The sequence below is a fragment of the Castor canadensis genome, chromosome 10 (genome assembly GCF_047511655.1).
Source record: "Castor canadensis chromosome 10, mCasCan1.hap1v2, whole genome shotgun sequence".
Lineage (NCBI taxonomy): Eukaryota > Metazoa > Chordata > Mammalia > Rodentia > Castoridae > Castor > Castor canadensis.
The window spans coordinates 62,289,281-62,314,803 of NC_133395.1; the positions used below are offsets into that span (position 1 = coordinate 62,289,281).

At 37.4% G+C, this 25,523-nt stretch overlaps 1 protein-coding gene across 8 annotated transcripts in view; it reads right to left on the reverse strand.

Moving 5' to 3' along the window:
* Cab39l (calcium binding protein 39 like) overlaps nucleotides 1–25,523 on the reverse strand; it is a 126,631-nt gene that overhangs the window by 40,138 nt on the left and 60,970 nt on the right. For all 8 annotated transcript variants that reach the window (XM_074043431.1, XM_074043430.1, XM_074043432.1 and 5 more), the window contains 2 exons: nucleotides 21,520–21,684; nucleotides 7,486–7,604 (listed from right to left, as the gene is read on the reverse strand). In XM_074043431.1, the coding sequence (XP_073899532.1) occupies nucleotides 7,486–7,604; nucleotides 21,520–21,684 (284 nt within the window). The remainder of the gene's footprint in view (nucleotides 1–7,485; nucleotides 7,605–21,519; nucleotides 21,685–25,523) is intronic.

Consider the following 25,523-nt stretch of genomic DNA (forward strand, 5'->3'; position numbering starts at 1 on the left):
TTGTTTTTCCCTTTTGCTTTAACTTCTTTGCTTTCCATCTCCTCTCACCCTTCCATTCTAAATATCACAATTGTTATTATTACAAGATAGAAAATACTTAATTGCACACAGTACAGGGACAATAACAACACCAAGGGCAATGACGGGAAGACAGAAAAAACAGGGAAACCAGTTTCCCCACAGCAAAAAATTAGTACAGGAACCAGAGGGAAATGAAGAAAACAGATACTCAGATCCAGACTCTAACAAAATGAAGATAAACTATGCCAAAGAACCCAATGAAGCCCACAAGAACAATCTAAAAGAAGAAATACTACAGGTAATCAGTGAGAATTTTACAGAGATGATACTGGATATGGTCAACCAAAATGTACAGGAGACACTCAAGAAATTCCAAGACAACAAAAATAGAGAATTTGAAAAAGCACAAGAAGAAATAAAAGAAACCATAGAAGCACTGTATAAACACCAAAGTGAAACAAAGAACATGATTAATAAAGAGATAAATGAACTCAGGCCAAAAATAGACAACATTAAAGAGGAAACGACTCAGGATATGGAAAACCTCAGAAAAAAGAATGAAACAGAATTTCAAAACAAAATGGAAGGCCAATCCAGCAGAACAGAACAAATGGAAGACAGAATCTCAGAAGTCGAAGATGAAATGGTAATTAAAGGAAAAACCGAAGAACTATTAGTTCAACAACTCAAGACCTGTGAAAAGAAAATGCAAGAACTCACCAACTCCATCAAAAGACCAAACCTGAGAATCATGGGCATTGAAGAAGGAGAAGAGGTGCAAGCAAAGGGAATGCATAATATATTCAACAAAATAATAACAGAAAATTTCCCAAATCTAGAGAAATCTATTCTCATTCAGATGCAAGAGGCCTCCAGAACACCAAACAGATCAGATGAAAATAGAACTATCCCACGGCATATCATCACTAAAACAACAAATACTGAGAACTAAGAAAGAATACTGAAGGTTGTAAGAGAGAAAAAACAAATAACATACAAAGGTAAACCCATCAAAATCACAGCAGACTTCTCAACAGAAACATTAAAGGCAAGAAGAGCGTGGGGTGAGACCTTCCGGGAACTGAATGAAAATAACTTCAACCCTAGGATACTCTATCCTGCAAAATTATCATACAACATAGATGGAGCAACAAAAGTCTTCCATGATAAGCAGAAACTAAAACAATATGTGACCACAAAGCCACCACTACAAAAGATTCTTCAAGGGATTCTGCACACAGAGAGTGAAACCCAACATAACCATGAAAGGGCAGGCAGTACCAAACTACAGGAAAAGAAAAAGCAAGAAAGTAGACTGTAACCTCAACTTAGGTACACACAATCAAACCTTCAAACAACTAAGACAACTAAGTGACAGGAATCACCACACACCTATCAGTACTAACACTTAATGGACTTAATTCCCCCATCAAAAGGCACAGTTTGATGAACTGGATTAAAAAGGAAGATCCAACAATTTGTTGCTTACAGGGGACCCATTTCACTAACAGAAATAAGCATAGACTTAGGATGAAAGGCTGGAAGAAGATTTATTAAGCCAATGGCCCCAGAAAACAGGCAGGAGTAGCAATACTTGTCTCTGACAAAGTAGACTTCAAACCTACATTGATTAAATGAGATAAAGAAGGACATTCCATACTAATAAAAGGGGAAATAGACCAAAAGGAAATAACAATTATCAACCTATATGCACCCAATGTCAACATTCCCAATTTCATCAAACATACCCTGAAGGACCTAAAAGCATATATAAACTCCAACACAGTGGTTGTGGGAGACTTAAACACCCCATTATCATCAATAGATAGGTCATCCAAACAAAAAATCAATAAAGAAATCCTAGATCTCAAATATACAATAGTTCAAATGGACCTACTTCATGTCTACAGAACATTTCATCCAACTTCTACATAATATACATTCTTCTCAGCAGCCCATGGAACCTTCTCCAAAATAGATCATATCCTCAGGCACAAAGCAAGCCTCAGCAAATATAAGAAAATAGAAATTATACCATGCATTCTATCTGATCACAATGCAATAAACTTAAAACTCAGCAACAAAAGTAAAGACAAAAAAATAGGAGAGAAATAATAAAAATAAGAGCTGAAATCAATGAAATGGAAACCAAAAAAACCATACAAAGAATTAATGAAACAAAAAGTTGGTTCTTTGAAAAAATAAACAAGATCGAAAGACCCCTGGGAAACCTGACTTAAATGAGGAGAGAAAAAACCCAAATTAGTAAAATCAGCAATGCAAAAGGGGAATAACAACAAAGACCATAGAAGTCCAGGAAATCATCAGAGACTACTTTGAGACTCTATATTCAAACAAATTCGAAAATCTTAAAGAAATGGACAGATTTCTAGATACATATGATCATCCAAAACTGAACCAAGAGGATATTAATCACCTGAATAGATCTATAACACAAAATGAAATTGAAGCAGCAATCAAGAGTTTCCCAAAAAAGAAAAGTCCAGGATCTGATGGATTCTCTGCTGAATTCTATCAGACCTTTAAAGAAGAACTCATACCAACCCTCTTTAAACTGTTCCAGGAAAAAGAAAGGGAAGGAAAACTGCCTAACACATTTTATGAAGCCAGTATTACACTTATCCCAAAACCAGGCAAAGACACCTCCAAAAAGGAGAACTATAGGCCAATCTCCTTAAAGAACATTGATGCAAAAATCCTCAATAAAATAATGGCAAACTGAATTCAACAACACATCAAAAAGGTCATTCACCATGACCAAGTAGGCTTCATCCCAGGAATGCAGGGGTGGATCAACATACAAAAATCAATAAATGTAATAAACCACATTAACAGAAGCAAAGACAAAAACCACTTGATCATCTCAATAGATGCAGAAAAAGCCTTCAATAAGATCCAACACCATTTCATGATAAAAGCTCTAAGAAAACTAGGAATAGAAGGAAAGTACCTCACATTATAAAAGCTATATATGACAAACCTACAGTCAGCATTATACTTAACAGAGAAAAACTGAAACCATTCCCTCTAAAATCAGGAACTAGACAAGGATGCCCACTATTTCCACTCCTATTGAACATAGTACTGGAATTCCTAGCCAGAGCAATTAGGCAAGAAGAAGGAATAAAAGGAATACAAATAGGTAAAGAAACGGTCAAAATATCCCTATTTGCAGATGACATGATCCTATACCTTAAAGACCCAAAAAACTCTACTCAAAAGTTCCTAGACACCATCAATAGCTATAGCAAGGTAGCAGGATATAAAATCAACATAGAAAAATCATTAGCATTTCTATACACTAAGAATGAACAAACTGAGAAAGAATATATGAAAACAATTCCATTTATAACAGCCTCAAAAAAAATCAAATACTTAGGTGTAAACCTAACAAAGGATATGAACGACCTCTACAAGGAAAACTATAAACTTCTGAAGAAAGAGACTGAGGAAGACTACAGAAAGTGGAGAGATCTCCCATGCTCATGGATTGGTAGAATCAACATAGTAAAAATGTCAATACTCCCAAAAGTAATGTACATGTTTAATGCAATTCCCATCAAAATTCCAATGACATTCATTAAAGAAATTGAAAAATCTACTGTTAAATTTATATGGAAACACAGGAGGCCACGAATAGCCAAGGCAATACTCAGCAAAAGAACAATGCTGGAGGTATCACGATACCCGACTTCAAACTATATTACAAAGCAATAACAATAAAAACAGCATGGTACTGGCACAAAAACAGACATGAAGACCAGTGGAACAGAATAGAGGGTCCAGATATGAAGCCACACAACTATGAGCAACTTATCTTTGACAAAGGAGCTAAAAATATACGATGGAGAAATAGCAGCCTCTTCAACAAAAACTGCTGGGAAAACTGGTTAGCAGTCTGCAAAAAACTGAAACTAGATCCATGTATATCACCCTATACCAAGATTAACTCAAAATGGATCAAGGATCTTAATATCAGACCCCAAACTCTTAAGTTGATACAAGAAAGACTAGGAAATACTCTGGAGTTAGTAGGTATAGGTAAGAACTTTCTCAATGAAACCCCAGCAGCACAGCAACTAAGAGATAGCATAGATAAATGGGACCTCATAAAACTAAAAAGCTTCTGTTCATCAAAAGAAATGGTCTCTAAACTGAAGAGAACACCCACAGAGTGGGAGAAAATATTTGCCAATTATACATCAGACAAAGGACTGATAATCAGAATATACAGGGAACTTAAAAAACTAAATTCTCCCAAAACTAATGAACCAATAAAGAAATGGGCACGTGAACTAAACAGAACTTTCTCAAAAGAAGAAATTCAAATGGCCAGAAAACACATGAAAAAATGCTCACCATCTCTAGCAATTAAAGGAAATGCAAATAAAAACCACGCTGATTCCACCTCACCCCTGTTAGAATAGCCATCATCAGCAACACCACCACCAACAGGTGTTGGCGAGGATGCGGGGAAAAAGGAACCCTCTTACACTGTTGGTGGGAATGTAGACTAGTACAACCACTCTGGAAAAAAATTTGGAGGCTACTTAAAAAGCTGGACATCGATCTACCATTTGATCCAGCAATACCACTCTTGGGGATATACCCAAAAGACTGTTACTCCAGAGGTACCTGCACATCCATGTTTATTGCGGCACTATTCACAATAGCCAAGTTATGGAAACGGCCAAGATGCCCCAGCACTGACGAATGGATTAAGAAAATGTGGTATCTATACACAATGGAATTTTATGCAGCCATGAAGAAGAACGAAATGTTATCATTCGCTGGTAAATGGATGGAATTGGAGAACATCATTCTGAGTGAGGTTAGCCTGGCTCAAAAAACCAAAAATTGTATGTTCTCCCTCATATGTGGACATTAGATCAAGGGCAAACACAACAAGGGGATTGGACTATGAGCACATGATAAAAGCGAGAGCACACAAGGGAGGGGTGAGGATAGGTAAGACACCTAAAAAACTAGATAGCATTTGTTGCCCTTAACGCAGAGAAACTAAAGCAGATACCTTAAAAGCAACTGAGGCCAATAGGAAAAGGGGAACAGGAACTAGAGAAAAGGTTAGATCAAAAAGAATTAACCTAGAAGGTAACACCCACGCACAGGAAATCAATGTGAGTCAATGCCCTGTATAGCTATCCTTATCTCAACCAGCAAAAACCCTTGTTCCTTCCTATTATTGTTTATACTCTGTCTACAACAAAATTAGAAATAAGGGCAAAATAGTTTCTGCTGGGTATTGAGGTGGGGGGGAGAGGGAGGGGGTGGAGTGGGTGGTAAGGGAGGGGGTGGGGGCAGGGGGGAGAAATGACCCAAGCCTTGTATCCACATATGAATAATAAAAGAAAAATGAAATAAAATAAAATAAAATAAAATACTCCAGCCAAAGGAAACAAAGAGGAGGACATACGTGCAATGAGGATGAAGCATACACAGTAAAATACTGATGGTTACTAAGGTTTAGTGAAGAGGGTATATGAAGTCTCTCATATTTCCTACTTTTGTATACGGTTGAAAACATTTGCAATAAACCTTTTAAAAATAGGATCATTGGGAGACATTTATAATCTTAACATTGTACTTATGGAATGTCTTTGCCTGGCCATGATTCTTTAGGGATCACTGAGAGAAGTTTAGTAACCTCATCCTCAAGTTTTCTAAGTGCTCTGAAGTGCCATTTCCCTAAGCCAGGAGACAAATTCATTTAGGATGAGAAAGTATTTTATAAGACATCTTTTCATTTAGAGCTTGGACTCTAAATTATTTTATTTTTTTAGTGACACTGGATTCTAAATTATTTTATTTTTTTGAGTGAAACTCAGGGCCTCATGCTTGCTAAGCAGTCACACCACCACTTCAGCTACTGCGCCAGCTCTAAATTCTTTATACAATATTTTATATCGCATATCCAGATGACTCTCTTTGATAGATGAATATCAATTTCTTTCTGCCTTACATTCTTATTATTAGACTTGGGTTAATATAGCATGTACTAGCATACTCCGAAATAATATTACTGTTTGGTACATAAATGTACCAAGTAAGTTATGCCCTAACTTCCTAAGAACTTCATAGGGGTAATTCAGTAAATATTCTGAACTTTACCAAGGGCTAAATCTGCAGCAACATGCCATATTCAGTGAAAATGAGTCTAGTGCAGTTGTTCCAGTTAGGGCTGCTTGTGGTCTGCCCTGTCCTCCGGAGCTGTACAATTCCTGCTCCCTTTACATCTGAGTGGTTCTCAAATCTTCAGGATAAACTAATGGTAAAAGCATGTGATTTAAAATCAGATCTGGACTGGAAATGTGGTTGTCACTTGTTAGCTGAATAACCTTGAGCAATCTCCCTACTCTAAGTTTCAATTTCCTCATCTATATAATGGTAAGAATAATACCTAGTCCTCATAGTAATTACTGGAACTACTTCCATGTTGAATACTACAACATGGCACAGAGCAAGCACTCACTAAGTAGAATCTATAAAACAGGATGTAAAGGAATGGGCTAAAAAACAAGAATAATTCTGTTCTGAGATGGTGGAATAAAAAGATGGGGGGCGGAGGGAACAAGATACTTTGCACTTAGATCTGCAGTCCTTTTTTGTTTTGCTTTTTGGGTTTTTTTCTTTTTTTTGGTGGGACTGGGGTATGAACTCAGGGCTTATGCTTGCAAAGAAGGCACTGTACCCTTGAGCCACACCTCCAGTCCATTTTGCTCTGGTTATGTTGGAGATGGGTGCTCTCATGACCTACTTGCCTGGGCTGGTCTGGGACCATGATCCTTTTGATCTCACCATCCCAAGTAGCTAGGATTACAGAAGTGAGCCACTGGCACCTAGCTAAGATCTCCAATCTTTAGGATTTAGAGTAGCCTTAAGATGCCCAAGAAACTTTTGTAAATGAATAGACATAAAAAATAATAATCAGGGATTCTGTTATCTAACATGACTTCAGTTTTTTGATCCCTCTATGGCCATATAAGCATACAGTAATGTGAGGCTAATGAAAGAATTCTTATACATAGTATATGAGTTCTCAAAACCTGTGCGTGCATGTGTGTGCACGCGTGTGTGTATGTGTAATGAGGGGGCTTCGTATTACGTAAACAGAAAAAGGCAGCTAGGAATAGGGCTGACTGGGAAGCACGAGCAATATTATAATAGAGAGATGGCAGAAAATGTTGAGGAAAGAGAGGCTGTAAATGGAAACATAACACTTAGAAATATAAAATGTAAAGAAAGGATTTTGCTTTGTCCTAACTAATCTTAGAGACATAGATTTGAAAGGCTGGTCTCAAACATGGCAAACACCTGTTCTGTGATTCCAAAGGAAATTGATCATATCTCCAATGAGGCTAATACTATGTACTTTTAACAAGTATTTTAAACTCAAACCTACTTTGAAGGAAGCCAAGCACCTACCCTTTGAGGAGCATAAACAGGATGTGAGGATGAGCACTAATGTACTCCACAGTAGGACTCCGAGTGCCTATCTGTCTTCTCAGAATGTTGTTAAATATCTGGGTCACATCTTTTTTTCCCTGTTAAAGAAACAAACCATCATTAAATTATATACTATAGATGGATGAACTGTATGCAATGTGAAATGCACACACACACACACACACACACACACACACACACACACAGAGATAGTGCCATCCTTTATATTAATTTACTATTTTCATATCTTTAACAAGTTATACTTACAAACACAAAGTCCTAAAATAGAAGCAAATATGATAGAGCTAATTTCTTTATGTGTTTTTACCTTTTAGCTTTATTCAAGAAGAAAATTATGGTTGACACTTTAAAATCTTCATATAAAGGAGGGAAATAGATGAAGAAAATAAAATTTTAGTAAAATGTAGGTTAGAAACAAGTATCTTTTTCTTAGATCTACTTTTTGTAAATTTACCCCTTCAACTTTATTTACTTCTGTTTCACTTTGCTGCCTAAATTTTAAAAGTGAGATGTAAATTTTAAGTGTAAGTGAATATGTGTATATATATACCCATAGGTGGATATATTTTACTCAGATGATCATAAGAACTCATATCAATCCTAGAGGAAGAGAAGGAACCATTCAGTCATAATTGTCTGAGTTAAAAGAATGACAGCCAATCTCAGATGGGGCTTCTTAGAATTCTCATGGGTGGGACTTCTCTCTCATACACTTTACAACCTGAGACTAGCCTGCTTCTCCAAAAGAAGTTCTGGACTAAACCTGAGTTTATTATATGGAAAAGAAGGATGAGAATGACATTGCTTTGTCAATCAGTATGGCCCTGGTTCTGGCCTTGTCCTTCAGCTGAAGTATAAAGGAGCTTCTTCCAGTTACTCTCTCCACTTCAAAGCACAATAACTCTACAGTCAGCCATCAGGAAACACAAATGCAGTCTTGCCATTTTCTTCCCTTATTCTTCAAGATCTTCCCTTTGCTTAGGAAAAAGTGCAATGCCTTCCATGACCTGGCCCTTCTCTTTCTAGCACACTCTGTTCTTTTAAGAGTCAATCAGGACATTCTCCTCTGGGATAAGTACTCCTGTGTGTAGTGTAATAGCCTTTCCTTACATTGACCAGTACCTCGCCTCTCCCCACTACCTCCACCTGCACCTCTACACTGTCAGAGTAGCAGACCTTTAGTCAGTGCCTAGTGTGTGCCAGGCACTTACACTAAGAGCTTTACATGTAGTTTCCAATCTTCACAACTTTATGATGTACAGATTATGAATAAGGAAACTGAGGAAAAATGAGGTTGCCTTACTGGATGAAGCCATGGAGCCATGACTCCAGCCTAAGCTGATGGAATCCAGAGTGTTAATTCTGAGCCATTATACTAAGAACACAGTGCCTTGAAATGAATGGGTTTTGCCTCTACCTTCCTCATTGGGCTGTGAGTTCTCATATTTCAAAGCCCACATGATGGTCCAGAATATAATACACATGCAATAAACATCTATTAGACTGATTTTAGAGCAACAGACATGTATATATCTCTTATCACAAATGTGGGCTATTGATCCCTCTTATCTTTTAATTTGGCACTTTTAATGCTAAAGAGCCACTCAAAAGACTAGAACCTCAAATGAAGAGTAATAAATTATTCAATCAAAAAAGCTATTAGTTATATATAATAGACTAAATACTGATGAAGAATAATAACAAATAAGCAAGGTGCTAGTAGTTCATGCCTGTAATCCTAGCTACTTCGGAGGCAGAGATCAGGATAATCTGGGTTTGAAGCCAAACTGGGCACATAGTTCTGGAAACCCTATCTTGAAAAAACCCATCACAAAAAAGGAAGTGGTAGAGTGGTTTAAGTGGTAGAGTACCTGCCTAGCAAGCATGAGGCTCTGAGTTTAAACAACCACAGTACTGCCCTCCCAAAAGAATAATAATTAAATAGAAAAATTCTAAGAGGATATCATCCAGCATATTAAAAATTAGTTAAGGGATGGGGGTGTGACTTAGTGGTAGAACACTTGCCTAGCATGTGTGATATCCTGGGTTTAATTCCTAGCACAGAAAACAAAGTTCAGAATAGATTTTGGACTTTCAACCTAAAACCAGAATATTTTTTAGGAACCTAGGAGAATATCTTTAGGGTTTAGAGCTGGACAATACATTTTTAGCCATAACACTAAAAATATAATCTGTAAAATGAAAAAGTGATAAACTGGATTTCATCAAAATTCAATCTTCTGCTCTGCAAAAGATTCTGTTAATAATATGAAAAGACAGGCTATAGAATAGGAGAAAATATACCACATTACATATTTGACAAAAGGCCAATCAATATTTGGAATATATAAAGAACCCTGAATAGCATATATAAAGAAACTGAATAGCATAAAAAACGCAATTTAATTAGAAAATGGGTGGAACACATGAGAAGACATTTAAGCAAAAAGGCGAGCAGATAACAACAAGCACATAAAAGATGTTCAATATTACTATCCTTTAGGAAATGCAGACCAAAACCATGATGAGGTATTAGTACAGTATCAAAATGGCTAAAAAAAAAACCACTGACAACATAAAATGCTGGCAAGAATGAAGAAAAATCAGGTAAGCCATGGTGGCTCATGCCTATAATCCCAGCTACTCAGGAGGCAGAGATCAGGTGGATCACAGGTTGAGGTCAGCCTGGGCAAAAAGTTAGTAAGATTCCATCTCAAAAAATAAGCTGGGCATGATGACACATCTATAGTCCACACTAAGCAGGAGGCGTAGGTAGGAGGATCATGGTACAAGAGTAGCCCTGGGCAAAACCACTTTGAGACTGTACTCAGAAACAAAACCACTAAAGGAAAAGAGGACTGGGATTATGGCTCCAGTGGTGGAGCACCTGCGTAACAAGTACAAGGAGGCCATGAGTTCAATCTCCTAGTACTGCCATAATTAAACAAGCAAGCAAGCAAACAAATATCAATTGATACACTGCCGTGGAAATGTAAAATAGTACCAATCTAGAATATACTTGGGTAGTTTCTTTAAAAACTAAACATGAAATTACTGTATCAGTGCAAGAACTTGGCACTTATCATAAAAAAATGAAAACTAATGCTCCTGTGAAAACCTGGCCATGAATGTTCATAGAGCCAGAAAGCTGGAACAATCCAGAAATTCTCCAACAGGTAAGCGGTTAAACAAACTGTGGTACATCCAAAGCAAAGACTACTAGTCAGCAACAAAAACAAATTATTGGCAGATACAGGAACAACTCGGGTGAATCTTGAGGAGGTATGCCGAGGGGAAAAAGTCAATTCCAAAAGATGACACAGTGGATGGCTGCATTTACACAACATTCTTGAAAAGACAAAATTATAGAAATGGAAAACAGTTTAGTGGCTTGTACAAGTTGGGGATGCGGGAGTAATGGGTAACAGAGGTGAGTGTGGCTAAAAATGACAATAGGAGAGATCCTTGTGGAGATGGAAATTTTGTAGATTTTGTCTTTAGCCATGTCAATAGCCTAGTTGTGTTGCTGTCATGTAGTTTTGCAAGATACTACCATAGGGAAAACTAGGTAAAGTACATGGGATTTCCTTGAATTATTTCTTACAACTGATGCCAATGAACATCTATTTCAAAATTAAAAAGTTAATTTCTTTCTTTTTTATCTTTTTGCAGGACTGGGGTTTGAACTTAGGGCTTCATGTTGCAAAGCAGGTGCACTACTGCTAAAGTCCCACCTCCAATCCATTTTGCTCTGGTTACTTTTTTGGAGATGGGGTCTCATGAACTACTTGCCTGGGCTGGCCTTTAATGGTGATATTCCCAATCTTAGTCTCTCAAGTAGTTAGGATTAGAGGTGTGGGACATGGGTGTCTGACAAGTTAATTTCTTAAAAGACATTTTTCTTCATCAGTTTTTAAATAATAAAATTCAGTGTCAGTTTTCATACATGTTGATGAGGATATAAGGCATTCTGATCAACTGGTATCCAAGAGTCCCACTTTGGGGAACCTAGCCTGAAAAAATAATTCTAAGTAACAATCCTAAATACAAAAAAAGTTCCAGACACAAAGAACTCTATCACAGCTGTGATAATAAAGAATTAGAAGTATGTCCAGGTCAGGTTACAAATTATGATATATCTAACTGGTAGAAATAAGAAATTGGAACATCAAAATGTTTGCAATGATTAAATATAAGAAATACTGACAGCTACCCATTGCTTTCACTTTATTTCATGGAAAGAAATATAGAGAGAGCTAGAAATAAAGGAGGAAGAGAAAGGGAACCAGAGAAAGAAAGAAGGATTTAGGGAGAGAGGAGACAGAAACAAAGAACAGGTAATAGAAAAGCAAACTATTTTTTCCTTTAAGATAAAACACTATACCAAAATCAAAATATTAATAGAAAAATGGGAGGTGAATCCTCAATTTAAGAAGATACTTTGGGGGCTGGGGATGTAGCTCAGTGGTGGAGCACTTGCCTGGTAGGCATGAGGCCCCGGTTCAAACCCCAGTACTGCAAATAAAACCAAAATCAAACAAACAAAACAAGCAAAATACCAGCTGGGAGCAGGTGGCTCACAGCTATAATCCTGGCTACTTGGGAGGCTGATTTAGGGAGGATCACAGTTTGAGGCCAGCCTAGGCAAACAGTTTGCAAGAACCCATCTCCAAAGTAACCAGTACAAAGTGGACTAGAAGTGTGGCTCAAGTGCTAGAGCAAGTAGAGGTGTGAATCTCTGAGTTTAAATGCTAGTTCTACCAGGGGAAAACAAGATAAAACCTCTCCAAAATTCAGAATCAGTTTCTCTCAAATAAAATCCTAAAAAATATTCATACAAAACAAATGACAAAAATTCCCCAAGCTGCAGAATCAGTTTCTCTCATAATTTTAAGATCCTAAAAAAGTTTACACTACATGGATGTTCTAATACAGACATTAGAGTGCATGTGGTAAATGTAAAAAGAATTGTAAATGAAAGCAATCATCTGTTGTGTTCAAATCTTTCTAGATTCTCCAGTGTAATAATACTGTAAATAATAGTTGATAGGACTAACTATCAACCCTGTTTGAAATGTCATAAGAGCATGTTTTTCATACCTCCCAGTAAAATGCCACAAGAACATTTCCATACAGCATTCCAGAGAAAGTCTGTAATGAAGTTCTACAGAACTCTATCCAACTTTTACACAGAAGAAAACATTCTTCTAGCTCATTAGCAAATGTGTGCGGAGGCAAAGGAAGCCCCTGGGGCTAACAAAAACAATTTCTACTACCATGGACCACTTCCCCAGAGAGAAGAAAAGATCAGAATGGACAGGATTAGAGAATGATGAAACAGGTACAGGATGAATGATGATCTCCGTTATTTGTAATCTTGTGGATATCCATTCCTTGACAAAGTTGAACTGAAGTGGAACCTTAACTGTTTCAAAACTAGTCTTCTGCAATCCTCATGCAGCCAGATGTCAAGCTCTGTTCCCAGAAGTGGCAGAAAAAAAGAAAGGAAAAACAAACAAGCAAAAATTTCCTCAGAACACCTTTGATATAAAGAAGCAATATCCAAAAATGACAGCAATTCTAAGATTGCATACAATGTGACTAATCAGATCTCACACCTAAACAGACCTCACTTCTTAGTTAGCATATTCAAAAAAGGTCAGCTCTCACATAAGATGCTCAACAAATACTTGTTGAATGAATGAGTGACACTTAAGGGAGTGACAAGTGAAATCAAACAAGAAAAGAGAAGAGGAAGAAAGCAATCAGAAGTAACTGCTGGGGCTGGAGGGTGTAGATCAGTGGTAAAGCACAAGGCCCTGGGTTTGATCCCCAGCACTGAAAAAAATAGTAACTATTGGTAAAGTGAAGTGTATAGAAAACATATATAAAGAATTCTCAAAATGCAGTAAATAAAAAAGGGTCAAAAGATATGAAAGAAAAGATTTGGTGGCAAATAAACACATGAAAAAATACTCCCTATTATTTGTCATTAGAGAAATGTAAAGTAAAACAGTAAGATGGCATTAACAGTACTGGAATGGCTAAACTTGTAAACAAACAAACAATAAAAAGCTAACACTACTACCCAACAATCCTACTCCTGGGTATCCATGCAAGTAAAATGAAAATCCATGTTCATAAATGATGTATGCGACACACATTCAATGGGCTCTGCTCAGCAACAGACATGCATGAAGCTCAAATGCATCCCACTAAGTGAAAGACGCCAGACTCAAAAGGATTCTGGTTACATGGGCTTTCTGCAAAGGTGAAAAAAAGTAAAGGGTTGAAAATATATCACTGGTTGCCCAAGGCTAAGGGTAGGGAAAGGAACTGATTAGAAAAAGAGGGTGGGGGACTAGAAGGGTGGCTCAAGTGGTAGAGTACCTGCCTAGTAAGCGTGAAGGCCTAAGTTCAGATCCCAGTACCACCAAAAAGAAAAAAAAAAAAAAAAAGAAAAACCAACAAACAAAAAATACCCCACCTCACCAAAGCCTTAAGTATAATTAAATTTACATACTACTTGAGTTTTGTCCCTGCACGGAGGTGTCACTCCCACTGCCCAATATTGTTTCACTCTCTTTCCTGCAGGCTGGGTTCTGCTCCTTTAGTCCACATGGTGGGAAACATGGTTGCTGATGGGAAGCTTGTGGCTAGAGACTGGGGTCCTAGCTCAGAATCCTAGCAGAGATGCTGGCCCTGCTTCAGTCTGAAGTCTATGGTAGGCCAGTCAGCTGTGTTTTGGGCAAACTATCAAGTTGCTCCAATTGCTCTCACCATAGCCATGTGGAGGGAGAAAAAAGAAATGGTCCCCAGAAAGAGGGACCATGCAAACAAAACACTGTTTGTATAATATGTGGCCTGGAAAGTTTTTAACCTTACGGTAGACCACATTCTTTAAAAAGTGTGGTCTTATCTTAAAATTACTACAATTAATAGGCTTTGCTTCTGATTAAGAGCCTGATGCCAAAAATCACTTTTAATAACACATACATTATGTATTTTTAAGAGATAAAACCTAAAGCTTGACTTCATTAATTTTAAGAAGGTAATAGAGAACAATACCATAAAATTCCATTTATTATAATACAATATATCCCCACTTGAGATTGTATATTATTTATTAACTACAAAATAAATAATCAAATACAATCAATGACCTATACACAGATTTCAAATTACTAAATGCATGAAGTACAGTAAAAGTTTATACCATACAGTTTTATGATTTTTGGCTCATTTTTAGAGAAATAAAACCAAAGGTAAAGGATCACTTTAATTAGGGCCAAGGGACAAAAAAAGATATTGAGGACAAAAGTTTTCAAAAATGGACTACAATTTTTTTTTTTCTTCTGGCAGTACTAGGGTTTGAACTCAGGGCCTCACACTTGCTAGGCAGGTGCTCTACCATTTTAAGCCAGTCTGCCAGCCCTTTTTTGTGTCAGGTATTTCTGAGATAGGGTCTCACAAACTATTTGCAGCTGGCCTTGAGCCAGATCCTCTCATGCCTACATGATACAGGCATGAGTCACAGGTACCTAGCTTATAAAATAGTATAATGAGAAGCTTATCAGGTGGTTGTTTTCCTGATTTTTTTTTTTTTTTTTTGGTGGTATGGGAGTCTGAACTCAGGGCTTTGTGCTTGCAAAGCAGATGCATTACTGCTTGAGCCACATCTCCAGTCCATTTTGGTTATTTTGGAGATGAGGTGTCATGAACAATTTGCCAGGGCTGGCCTCTAACCGTGATCCTCCCATTCTCAGCCTCCCAAATAGCTAGGAATACAGGCATGGGCCACTAGCACACAGCTCTGATTTTTGTTTTTTTTTATTAAACATAGTGAAGACATGAGTAAAGAAAAGAGGTCCCAGAAATGGATCAAATGTGGCAGATATGGACTATGGGAAAGTAGCTGTACCCTGAGGGCACAGGCTTACGAGGCAGTTGTTCTACAGCTTGAGTCATTCTGCTGGCCTTGTTTTGAGGGGTTTTTTTTCTTTTCTTTTTTTTTGAGATAGGGTCTTGTGAACTATTTGTCCAGCCTGTCTTCGAACCCAGATCCTCCTGATCTCTGCCTCTTGAGTAGCTAGGATTACAGGCATGACCACCCGTGCCCAGCTTCCCTTATTTGTTCTTTGAATCTATAAAACCGGACTCCTTACTAGCTGTTTCTGAGTACATACTTGGGGCAACTGGAATGTCTGTTTTCTGGATGGCCATTTTCCCTCTTTGAATAAATTCTTTTTCTTACACACTCTTATATGAAAGTCTATGTGCTAGGCTGGTAATAGCAAGAAGTAATTATTAGAGTTCTTTGCTTCTTTGAGTTGTTTTCTTATTCAGCCTGAACATTTGACTTTGCATCCACCCTGGTTTTGCAAGGCACACCTGACTTTCAAGTGCATGCATCAACTCTTATATGTAATACATTTTTTATCCCTTGATCTCTTACGCATTATGCTTTAAAACATCAAAGAGTCTAAAGATGTGTCATGAAACCTCAAAAGACACAGCTCTGAGTTTGATCCCAAGCCCACAAAAATCTGAAGCCTTGCACTCTCTGCTATGTCTTTTTTTTCTTTTTCAAAAGCTCGTAATATGCTGACATGCTTCTCTGTCAGCAATTTTAAGACTTAAGAGATTAATAAAAATTTATGACTAAATAATGAGAACTTTTCCCCTAAACTCAAAGGTCTGCCTCCTAACTAGCCATTATTTCCAAGAAAGTGGTCCTCCAGTACTGTTCCCACCCCCAGTGGACCACTTTCCTGTGGATTCCCGAAGGAGAAATGAGTTTGTCACGAAGATTCCTGAGTTAGTCTCAGCTACCCCATCTAAAGTCCTGCTTCAGCCATTGCTGCTGTCAGCTCTGGTTTCCAAACCCTAGCTCTCTGTTCCTTTTTAACCTCTATTAAAAGTCTTGGCATTGAAACTGGCAATTTTCTTAGCTTGCTGTTTACCCTAAGTGGAGAAAACTTTCCAGTCTAGTTGTTCAATATCTACTATTAATACAAAGGTTTAAAGATAAAAAAGGGTAAGCACAGCTTAGTGTAGAAACAACTTCAAGTTGAATTCACTGTGTCACTACTTATTATTGAAGGTTCTTCAACCTCCCTGATTAGCTTTCTCCTCAAGAAATCTTTTTTTTTTTTTTTTGTCATGGTACTGGATCATTTTCTTTCCCTGCTCGGAATCTTTCTCCTATCTCTATTTCCTACTCTGTCAACCTTCCCCAAAGAGGCATTTCTCACATTTCTGTTACTGTACTCTATAAAGGGAATCCAAGCCATTTTCTTTCATTCTTTTCCTTCCAGACACTGCCTAGAGATTCAACCTTTCACAACTAACAAAAAATCCCAACAAGGTATCTTCTAAACAAAAGTTCACCTTTTTTTTCCCCTTCTGTAAGGAATGCTCCATCCTCTTAGATTATCTGGCAAGAGTTGTAACCCATCCCTAAGAAAATAATTTTTCTTCCCAGTTATAAAAACATAGCAGAAATTTTAGTCAAAGGACTGTTGTGCCCTTCAAAGAAGCACAGTGAGAGGTTATTCACTTACTGAAAAGTTCGGATTATCACTCAAAATAGCCTGAATGGTCTTCTAAACAATTTAAGACTTCCTCAGGGAAAATAGCTAGTGATGTGTCTCAGGATACCTTCCTTTGGTCTAATACCTTTTCCTATGCTTTGATCTCTCATTCTCATTTCTACATGCATTCAACCAACCAACTGACCAACATGCAACTACTTTGGAAGGCACAGTCCTAGTTAGTACTCAAGATACTCCCTGGACAGAAAGGGCTTCCCAGAGTTACCTATGGACCAAGAGACTCTCTCTCTCTCTCTCTCTCTCTCTCTCTCTCTCTCTCTCTGTATGTGTGTGCATGTATGTTTAGAGTAAGTTTTCTTGCCAGGAAATATTTTATAAAGCTGTTATTAGCTTATGGGAATACTTTAGGAAGGAAAGTTACTTCTTGTAGGCTGATCACCATCTCCAGTTCACAGAAATACACAACACATTTTTGCAAGTAAGCTAATGATGCTAGAAATGCTGTCTTCTTCCTGAAAACAATGTATGCAGTCGGTGGTATGCTTGAAATTGAACTGTCTTAAATTTTAACTGCTTTTCATTCATTCATTCATTCATTCAACCAAGTACTTATTACATGCCAGAAGAACTACTAAGTATCCTATTTATATATAATTTTGTTCTAGACATTGTGTTATAGAATTGACGAAATAGAGTTTATTCAACTGCCTACTGCTTTATTATCACAGTAAAAGGTCTTCATTAATGATAGCTTTGAGTCACCAGCAAAAATTTGTTATACCTAGTATATTATTTTGGAGGGGAAGCAAGCACAGAATACATCGTATTAAAAAAGGCAAAGGAACATTGCTCAAGTGGTAAGAGCACCTGTCTAGCAAGCACAAGGTCCCGAATTCAAGTCCCAGGACTGCAAAAAAAAAATGGAACAAAACAAACAAAAATGAAAAATAAATATGCCTATAGTAACAGCTACTTAGGAGACAGAGACAGGATGATTGCAATCTGAGGTTACTCTAGGTAAAGTTAGTGTGAGATGGCAAGTGCTTGCCTAGTAAGTGCAAGGTCCTGAGTTCAATTCCCAGTACAGGGCGCAAAAAGTTATCCACAAAAGTAATTAATTCAGCTCTCCGTATTTGAAGACTTAATCAACAGCTACTTGGAAAATTCAAATATTCAGAAAGACACTTCTTTTATTCAAGGATTTGAGAGTAAAATTTATTTGGTAATGTACAAAATTTTTTTTTTTTTTTTGCAGGACTGGGGTTTGAACTCAGGGCTTCACACTTACAAAGCAGGTGCTCCACCACTTGAGTCACACCTCCAGTCTACAAATCAATTTTTAGGCAAGAGAACCTGGTTTGCTTTTTCGTTTTTTCAGATAGGATTTCACTATGTAGTCTGGGCTGGCCTCACGCAATCCTCCTGCCTCAGTGCTGGATTACAGGTGGGAGTCAACACACCCAGCTTAATCCTCAAATAATTTTACATGAATTTTCTCTCTTAATTTTACATTTATTTTCAGCATATCATGCAAAAGAAGGGAAACTTGTACAACTTTGGTGTACTCCTTCCTACTTCCCCCCTCTCCCATCCTTGGAGAGCACTTTGAACCTGATATTCTGTGGCTGTTAAAGGCTTCTCTGAATCATTACACCTGAGTACATGTCATCTTTGACCATTCTTCAAAACATAACCATTCTTGGTCATCTTTCTTCCAGCATCTAACTGTAAACTGTGCTAATCTCATGTTCAAGTGAACATATGAATCAATGTGACTACTATCAGGGAAATGTGCAAAACAATAGTAAACTTACAGAAATATAATCATAATTCAACTCAAATCATGGGTCACTGTCCAACTAACCTAAAACAAACAAAAAATCTAAGGTTATAACAAATTCAACTCAGTTTATGTTATACTTTAGTTGGAGAAAGGAGGAAATATGGCATTTGTATGTAGCTTGCATTTGTATTTAGTCTTCTTATATAACATATATATGCATATTATTTCACTTAGTTTAATATTTAAGGCAATCTGTGAGCTCATCTTATTCCTTTTTTATACATGAGAAAACTCAGGCTTGAAGAGGTTAAGTTACTGACTATCGAATAGCAGAGGCTAGACTCTAAACAATTTCAAGTCAAGTGTTTTTCCACTATGACACAGCTTCTACAAGTGTTCATAATATCTAATTTTAAGCTAAATTTTAAAAATCCGTAACAGTATATAAACACAATGAGAGTACACTTTAATTCCACAGAAAGCCAGTGTATAAAGGAGATGGGATACAACACGAGGACAAAGAGTTAGCAAGCCAACTAAGAAGAAAGAGAAATTGTAGACTAGTAAATGTCAAAGCCAGGGAAACAGAATAAGGCAGAGTAAGACAGAAAAGGGTATTCAGGTGTATGAGGGGAATGAAAAGCTGGAGTCTGGGCCCTTTAGGGTCCTCCCTCCATCTTGCTTCCACCTAGAGCAGCATGCACCTCTCCCCATCAGTCTTATTCTGCCTTCCTCCTCCATGCGGCATCCCTATCTAATCTGACAGCAAACTGTGGGCTAGTATTTCCACACATCCCAGGAGCCATGACCTTATCTCTGCCTAATCACTGTAGTCACTGTAATTAGTTTTCCTTTCATTTGCTCAGTAAAAAAAAAAAAAAATCTGCTTATCTCCTCTGTCCTTAAGAATCAATGGAGATCAAAGCACTATTAAAGTAGAAACAAAGAAGGAAACAAAGAAAGTCTAGGATATCTGCCACCTAAATAGTCCATGCCCAAACTTACCTATGTATATATACAGTTTTTAACTGAAATATCACTCAATATTCAAGGTTAGAGATATGCAATAAAAAATAAAATACATATTCATATTCATACTCATACTTACATTTCTGTTTTTGATTTACTTAGCCAATTATTTAGGAAATTCAGTTTAATCACTTTCGAAATCAGGTAACTATCCTATCATTTAACAAATTTCTCAGATATCTATGCGTGCCACCACAACCAGTATTGGTCTGGTGAACTTTCTGCCCGGGCTGGCCTCAAAACATGATCCTCCCAGATCTCTGTTTCCTAAGTACCTGGGATTATAGGCTTGAGACACTAGCCTGGCTAAATTACTTAATGTCTTTGAACCTTAGGATTCTCATCTATAAAACGGGGCACACATATATACATATATATATATATATATATATATATATATGTATGATTTGGAAAGTTTATATATACATATGTAAATTTTTTTTTTCAGTATTGGGGTTTGAACTAAGGGCTTTGGGCTTGCTAAGCTTTACTGCTTGAGTCATGCCTCCAGCTCTTTTTGATCTGTTTATCTTGGAGACAGAGTCTTGCTTTTTGCCCATTTTATACTTCCCTCAATCATGGCAGACACATGCCACCATGCACTGAGATGGGGTTTCACAAACTTTTTTGCCTTGGCTGGCTTGTGCTCAAGATCCTCCCAACCTCCCACATAGCTGGGACCACAGATACATGCCACTGCATCTAGCTGTTAGTTGAGATGAGGTCTTGTGAACTTACTTTCCCAGGCTGGCCTCAAACCATGATCTTCCCCATCTCCATCTCAAGTAGCTAGGATTACAGGCATGAGCTGTTGGCACCTAATTTGTTGGTGTAGTATTTCAAGAAAAAGGACTGGCTTAGTAGATACTGTGTTTGAACTGCGGCAGCAAATTACTTAATATCTTTTTTTCTTCCCTGGGCCATATTGGGAGTTGAACTCAGGGCCTCACCTGGCCTGGACCATGATCCTCGGATTCAAGCTTCCCTGTGTGGCTGAGATGACAGGTGCATGCCACCAGGCCCAGCCAGTGGTTGAGATGGGGTCTGGCAAACTCTTTGCCCAGGCTGGCCTCAAACCACAGTCCTCTTAATCTCAGCCCCCTAAATAGCTAGGATTATAGGCTTGAGCCACTAGCCTGGCTAAATTACTTAATGTCTTTGAACCTTAGGTTCTTCATCTATAAAACTGAGCTAATACTATAGTTTTAACCACAAAAGAGGTTGTAAGAGTTAAGTAAGCTGTGTGTGCTTGAAACCATACCTGGCATATAGTAAGCATTCACCGAATGATATCTATTATTATTTTAGTTGTAGCCATTAACCCTTGCTACTGAGCTGCACAAAATGTTTAACTTTTTTTTTTTTTTTTGCCATACTGGGGTTTAAATTCAGCCTCATACTTGGTAGGCAGGCGATCTACCAACCAACTGAGCCAGTCCACCAGCCCCCATAAAACTTTACAATAAACCTTTTTTGCTTAAACAAGAGATGAAAGCGATTGCAAAGGTTTTAGGAAAAAACTGTCTTTTAAATATATGGACAGCAATAATTTGTAAAAGTCAAATATTGATACTCATATATATTAAAACTGAAAAGCAGAACGCTATCATTTTACAGATCCTTCACCTCAAAGTCTATCAGCTGTAGGTCGGCTATCAATGTCACTAGCAGTCCGCTGTTGTAGAGTTCTTGTGCCAGCTGAGCCACAGTTTCTGTTGGTGGCTCCTTGTCATTCGTACCACACAGAATTTCTTTCATTGCTTGTAGTGATTTTGACACTTCTTCTGAAGCCTAGTGACCAAAACATAAGCTAATAGTTAAAAAAAAGCAAGAATTCTTAGGCCATAAACAAACAAATACTTCTTGAACCCTGTTTATTTATAACCAAACACCATTGTACAGCCATAAAGAACCATTAAAAAGCACTGCCTTTTTGATTTTGGAAAATATTACTAAATTTATGCTAAAAGATCTCTATTATTGAAGTAATTTTTCCTGAAACCATCTCATACTGCAATTTTGCTAATAGATAAATAGAAATGAAGAGCAAACAAAAAATTTACTCTTGAGAATTAAATTGATTCTGTTTTGAAGACTCATCAGCAGTTACTAGTTTTTATTTACAGCATAATGTAATGTTTTTCAACAAATTCCTATTCTCTTGATCTTTTAATTGTCCAGGTATAAAAACAAAAGTGATCAATTCACTTATTCCTCAAACACAATCATCTTTTTGCTATTTATGACACTTGAAACTAAAAATTCAATTAAGGGAGGTTGTATGAAGAATGTCTGCTAATTGGTGCAGGGTTACTGGTTAGGGTATGAAAATGTTTCAGAATTAAGATAGTGGTGATAGCTGCACAACCTTGGGAATGTACTAAAAACACAGAATCTTACACTTTAAATGAGGAACCACATCGCAATCTTTTTTTGGTGGTACTGGCGTTTGAATTAGGCCTTTCACTTGCACTGTACCACCTGAGCCACAACCTTAGCCCTTTTTGCATTAGTTATTGTTCAGGTAGGGTTTCACAGTTTTGCCTGGGCTGACTTGGACACTGATCCTGCTATTTATGTCTCCCACATAGCTGGGATGAGAGGCACATACCACCATACCATGCTTACTGGTTGAAATGGAGTCTGGCTAACTTTTTGCTTAGGCTGGCCTTTAATGGTGATCCTCCTGATCTCTGCCTCCAACATACCTGGGATTATAGCTATGAGTCACTGTGCTTAACCTCCATGAAAATTTGTCACTAGTACAAGTGACTAAGAAGACTAATTTAGTTAATAATTTGATTTTCAGAGTATTTTTAAAGAAGTACAGCTTTGTTACTTTCAAGTAAGTATAGTAATAATTATAAATGAAGGGATTAAGACAAATTACATAAAAACATAATAGCAAGACACTACTTTAAAAACAAGAATTTTCTAGTTATTTTTGCGGTCTGGCTGAAGTAATCCTTAACTTATTATGGGCTGAAAGATTCTTAAGTTATGAGATATATCAATAGAAGAGTACTTTAAACATATATAGAGAGCTAAGAGTAATTATAAAGCAAACCCTTTTGTGACCATCACCCAAGTCAAGAAACAGAACACTATTAGCACTCTGAAAGTTACCTGAATGCTCTCTTTTCAGCCTAGATGTAAATACTTTTATATCTCATGACATTGCTATAATCTGGACCTTAAGGGTCTCCTAAAAACATACATGTTAAAGGCTTAGTTCCCAGCTTGGTACTATTGAGGGGTGGTAGAAACTGCAAGAGGTGGGCCTAGTGGGAGGTCTCTTTTAGTCACTGGGATGTGCCCTTGATAGGGACTGTGAAGATCCCAATCTTGTCCTCTTTTTTTCTAGTCCCAGTCATGAGATAAACAGTTTTGTTACATTCTATGCTCCCATCATTATGTGTTGTCCCCACAAAAGGCCCAAAAGCGATGGGCCCACCCAATTATGGACTGAATCCTCCAAAAGTGTGAGCTAAAACAAACCTGTCCTTTTTGTAACTTGATTGTCTCAGGTATCTCATTATAGTAACTAAAAGCTTACTAACACAACAATCAATTTTTTTCTTTTCTTTATAGTTTTCTTACCTATGCATGTATGCCTCAAAAACATAACTTCAGTTCCTCTGATTTTGAACATGATGGACTAATATTTGTCCTCTTTCATGCTTTGCCTCTTTCATTCTACATTACATTTGTGAGCCAGGTGCTGGTGGCTCATGCCTGCAATCCGAGCTACTCAGGAGGCAGAGATCAGGAGAATATCAATTCAAAGTGAGACCCTATCTTGAAAATACCCAATACAAAAAAGGCTGGCAGAATGGCTCAGGCAGTAGAACATCTGTCTAGTAAGTGTGAGGCCCAGAGTTCAAACCCTAATGCCACAAAAAAAAAAAAAAAAAGAAGAAGAAAAAAAGAAAAAACAAGGTTACAAAATTGTCATCCCTCTCATATTCCACTGATGCCTATGCCACTTCTTTCTCAGTCCTAGTGTTGATGGATATTTGGTTGTTTTCATTGAGAAGTTACTATGAACAATAATGCTGTGAATACTCTTGCATATTTTTTTACTTTAGAGTTTATACCTAGAAGGGGAACTGCAGGATTTTAGTACACAAACATCTTCCTATTTAACAGATAATATTAAACTACTTTCCAAAGTAGTTACATCAATGTACACTTTGTCACTCACGGTTGCTCCCCATCCTTGTAAACACTTAAAACCATCACTTTTTCATTTTTGCCAAGACAGTAGGTGTATAATGTGAATTTATTGTGGGATTGAGAGCTGGGATCAGAGCTCAAGTGGTACTATGCTTGCCTAACAAGAGGGAGGCCCTGGGTTCAGGTCCCAGTAACAAGTGTTTTAAACAAGTGTGTTTTACACACACACACACACACATACACTCTTTTTATTTTTTTTCTTTTATTATTCATATGTGCATACAAGGCTTGGTTCATTTCTCCCCCCTGCCCCCACCCCCTCCCTTACCACCCACTCCGCCCCCTCCCTCTCCCCTCCCCTCAATACCCAGCAGAAACTATTTTGCCCTTATTTCTAATTTTGTTGTAGAGAGAGTATAAGCAATAATAGGAAGGAACAAGGGTTTTTGCTGGTTGAGATAAGGATAGCTATACAGGGCATTGACTCACATTGATTTCCTGTGCATGGGTGTTACCTTCTAGGTTAATTCTTTTTGATCTAACCTTTTCTCTAGTTCCTGTTCCCCTTTTCCTATTGGCCTCAGTTGCTTTTAAGGTATCTGCTTTAGTTTCTCTGCGTTAAGGGCAACAAATGCTAGCTAATTTTTTAGGTGTCTTACCTATCCTCACCCCTCCCTTGTGTGCTCTCGCTTTTATCATGTGCTCAAAGTCCAATCCCATTGTTGTGTTTGCCCTTGATCTAATGTCCACATATGAGGGAGAACATACGATTTTTGGTCTTTTGGGCCAGGCTAACCTCACTTAGAATGATATTCTCCAATTCCATCCATTTACCAGCGAATGATAACATTTCGTTCTTCTTCATGGCTGCATAAAATTCCATTGTGTATAGATACTACATTTTCTTAATCCATTCGTCAGTGGTGGGGCATCTTGGCTGTTTCCATAACTTGGCTATTGTGAATAGTGCCACAATAAACATGGGCACACACATACACTCTTATTTGTGGGTTTAATTAGTCTTTTCCTGATTACTACTGAAAATGAAAAGGTTTTTTCCTCCTTTCTATTGCTTGCTATTTAGCTATACATACTCTTTTGTGGAAGCCATTATTTTTTATTTATGTTTGGGCCAATATTTGGCACTATATTATAAAGAACACTAGAATTTAAAATAAGACATTTCTCCATCACTTATAGAATTTAGGACTGTATCATATACTGGGACAGAAAAATACTATGAACCCAAGGGCATTTATTGTAGAGGAACTGTGAATCTTGCCATAACTCAGTCACTTTGAGAGAAATCCAAAATGTAGCCTTCAACATCCTTTCATAGGAATAATTAAAATACTAAAAGGCCCAACCTATGAGGAGTCTTGCTTACTGAGATCTTAGAACAATGTGAAACGAGGTTGCACTGTAGTAGAAACTATCTTTCAGTCCTTAAATAA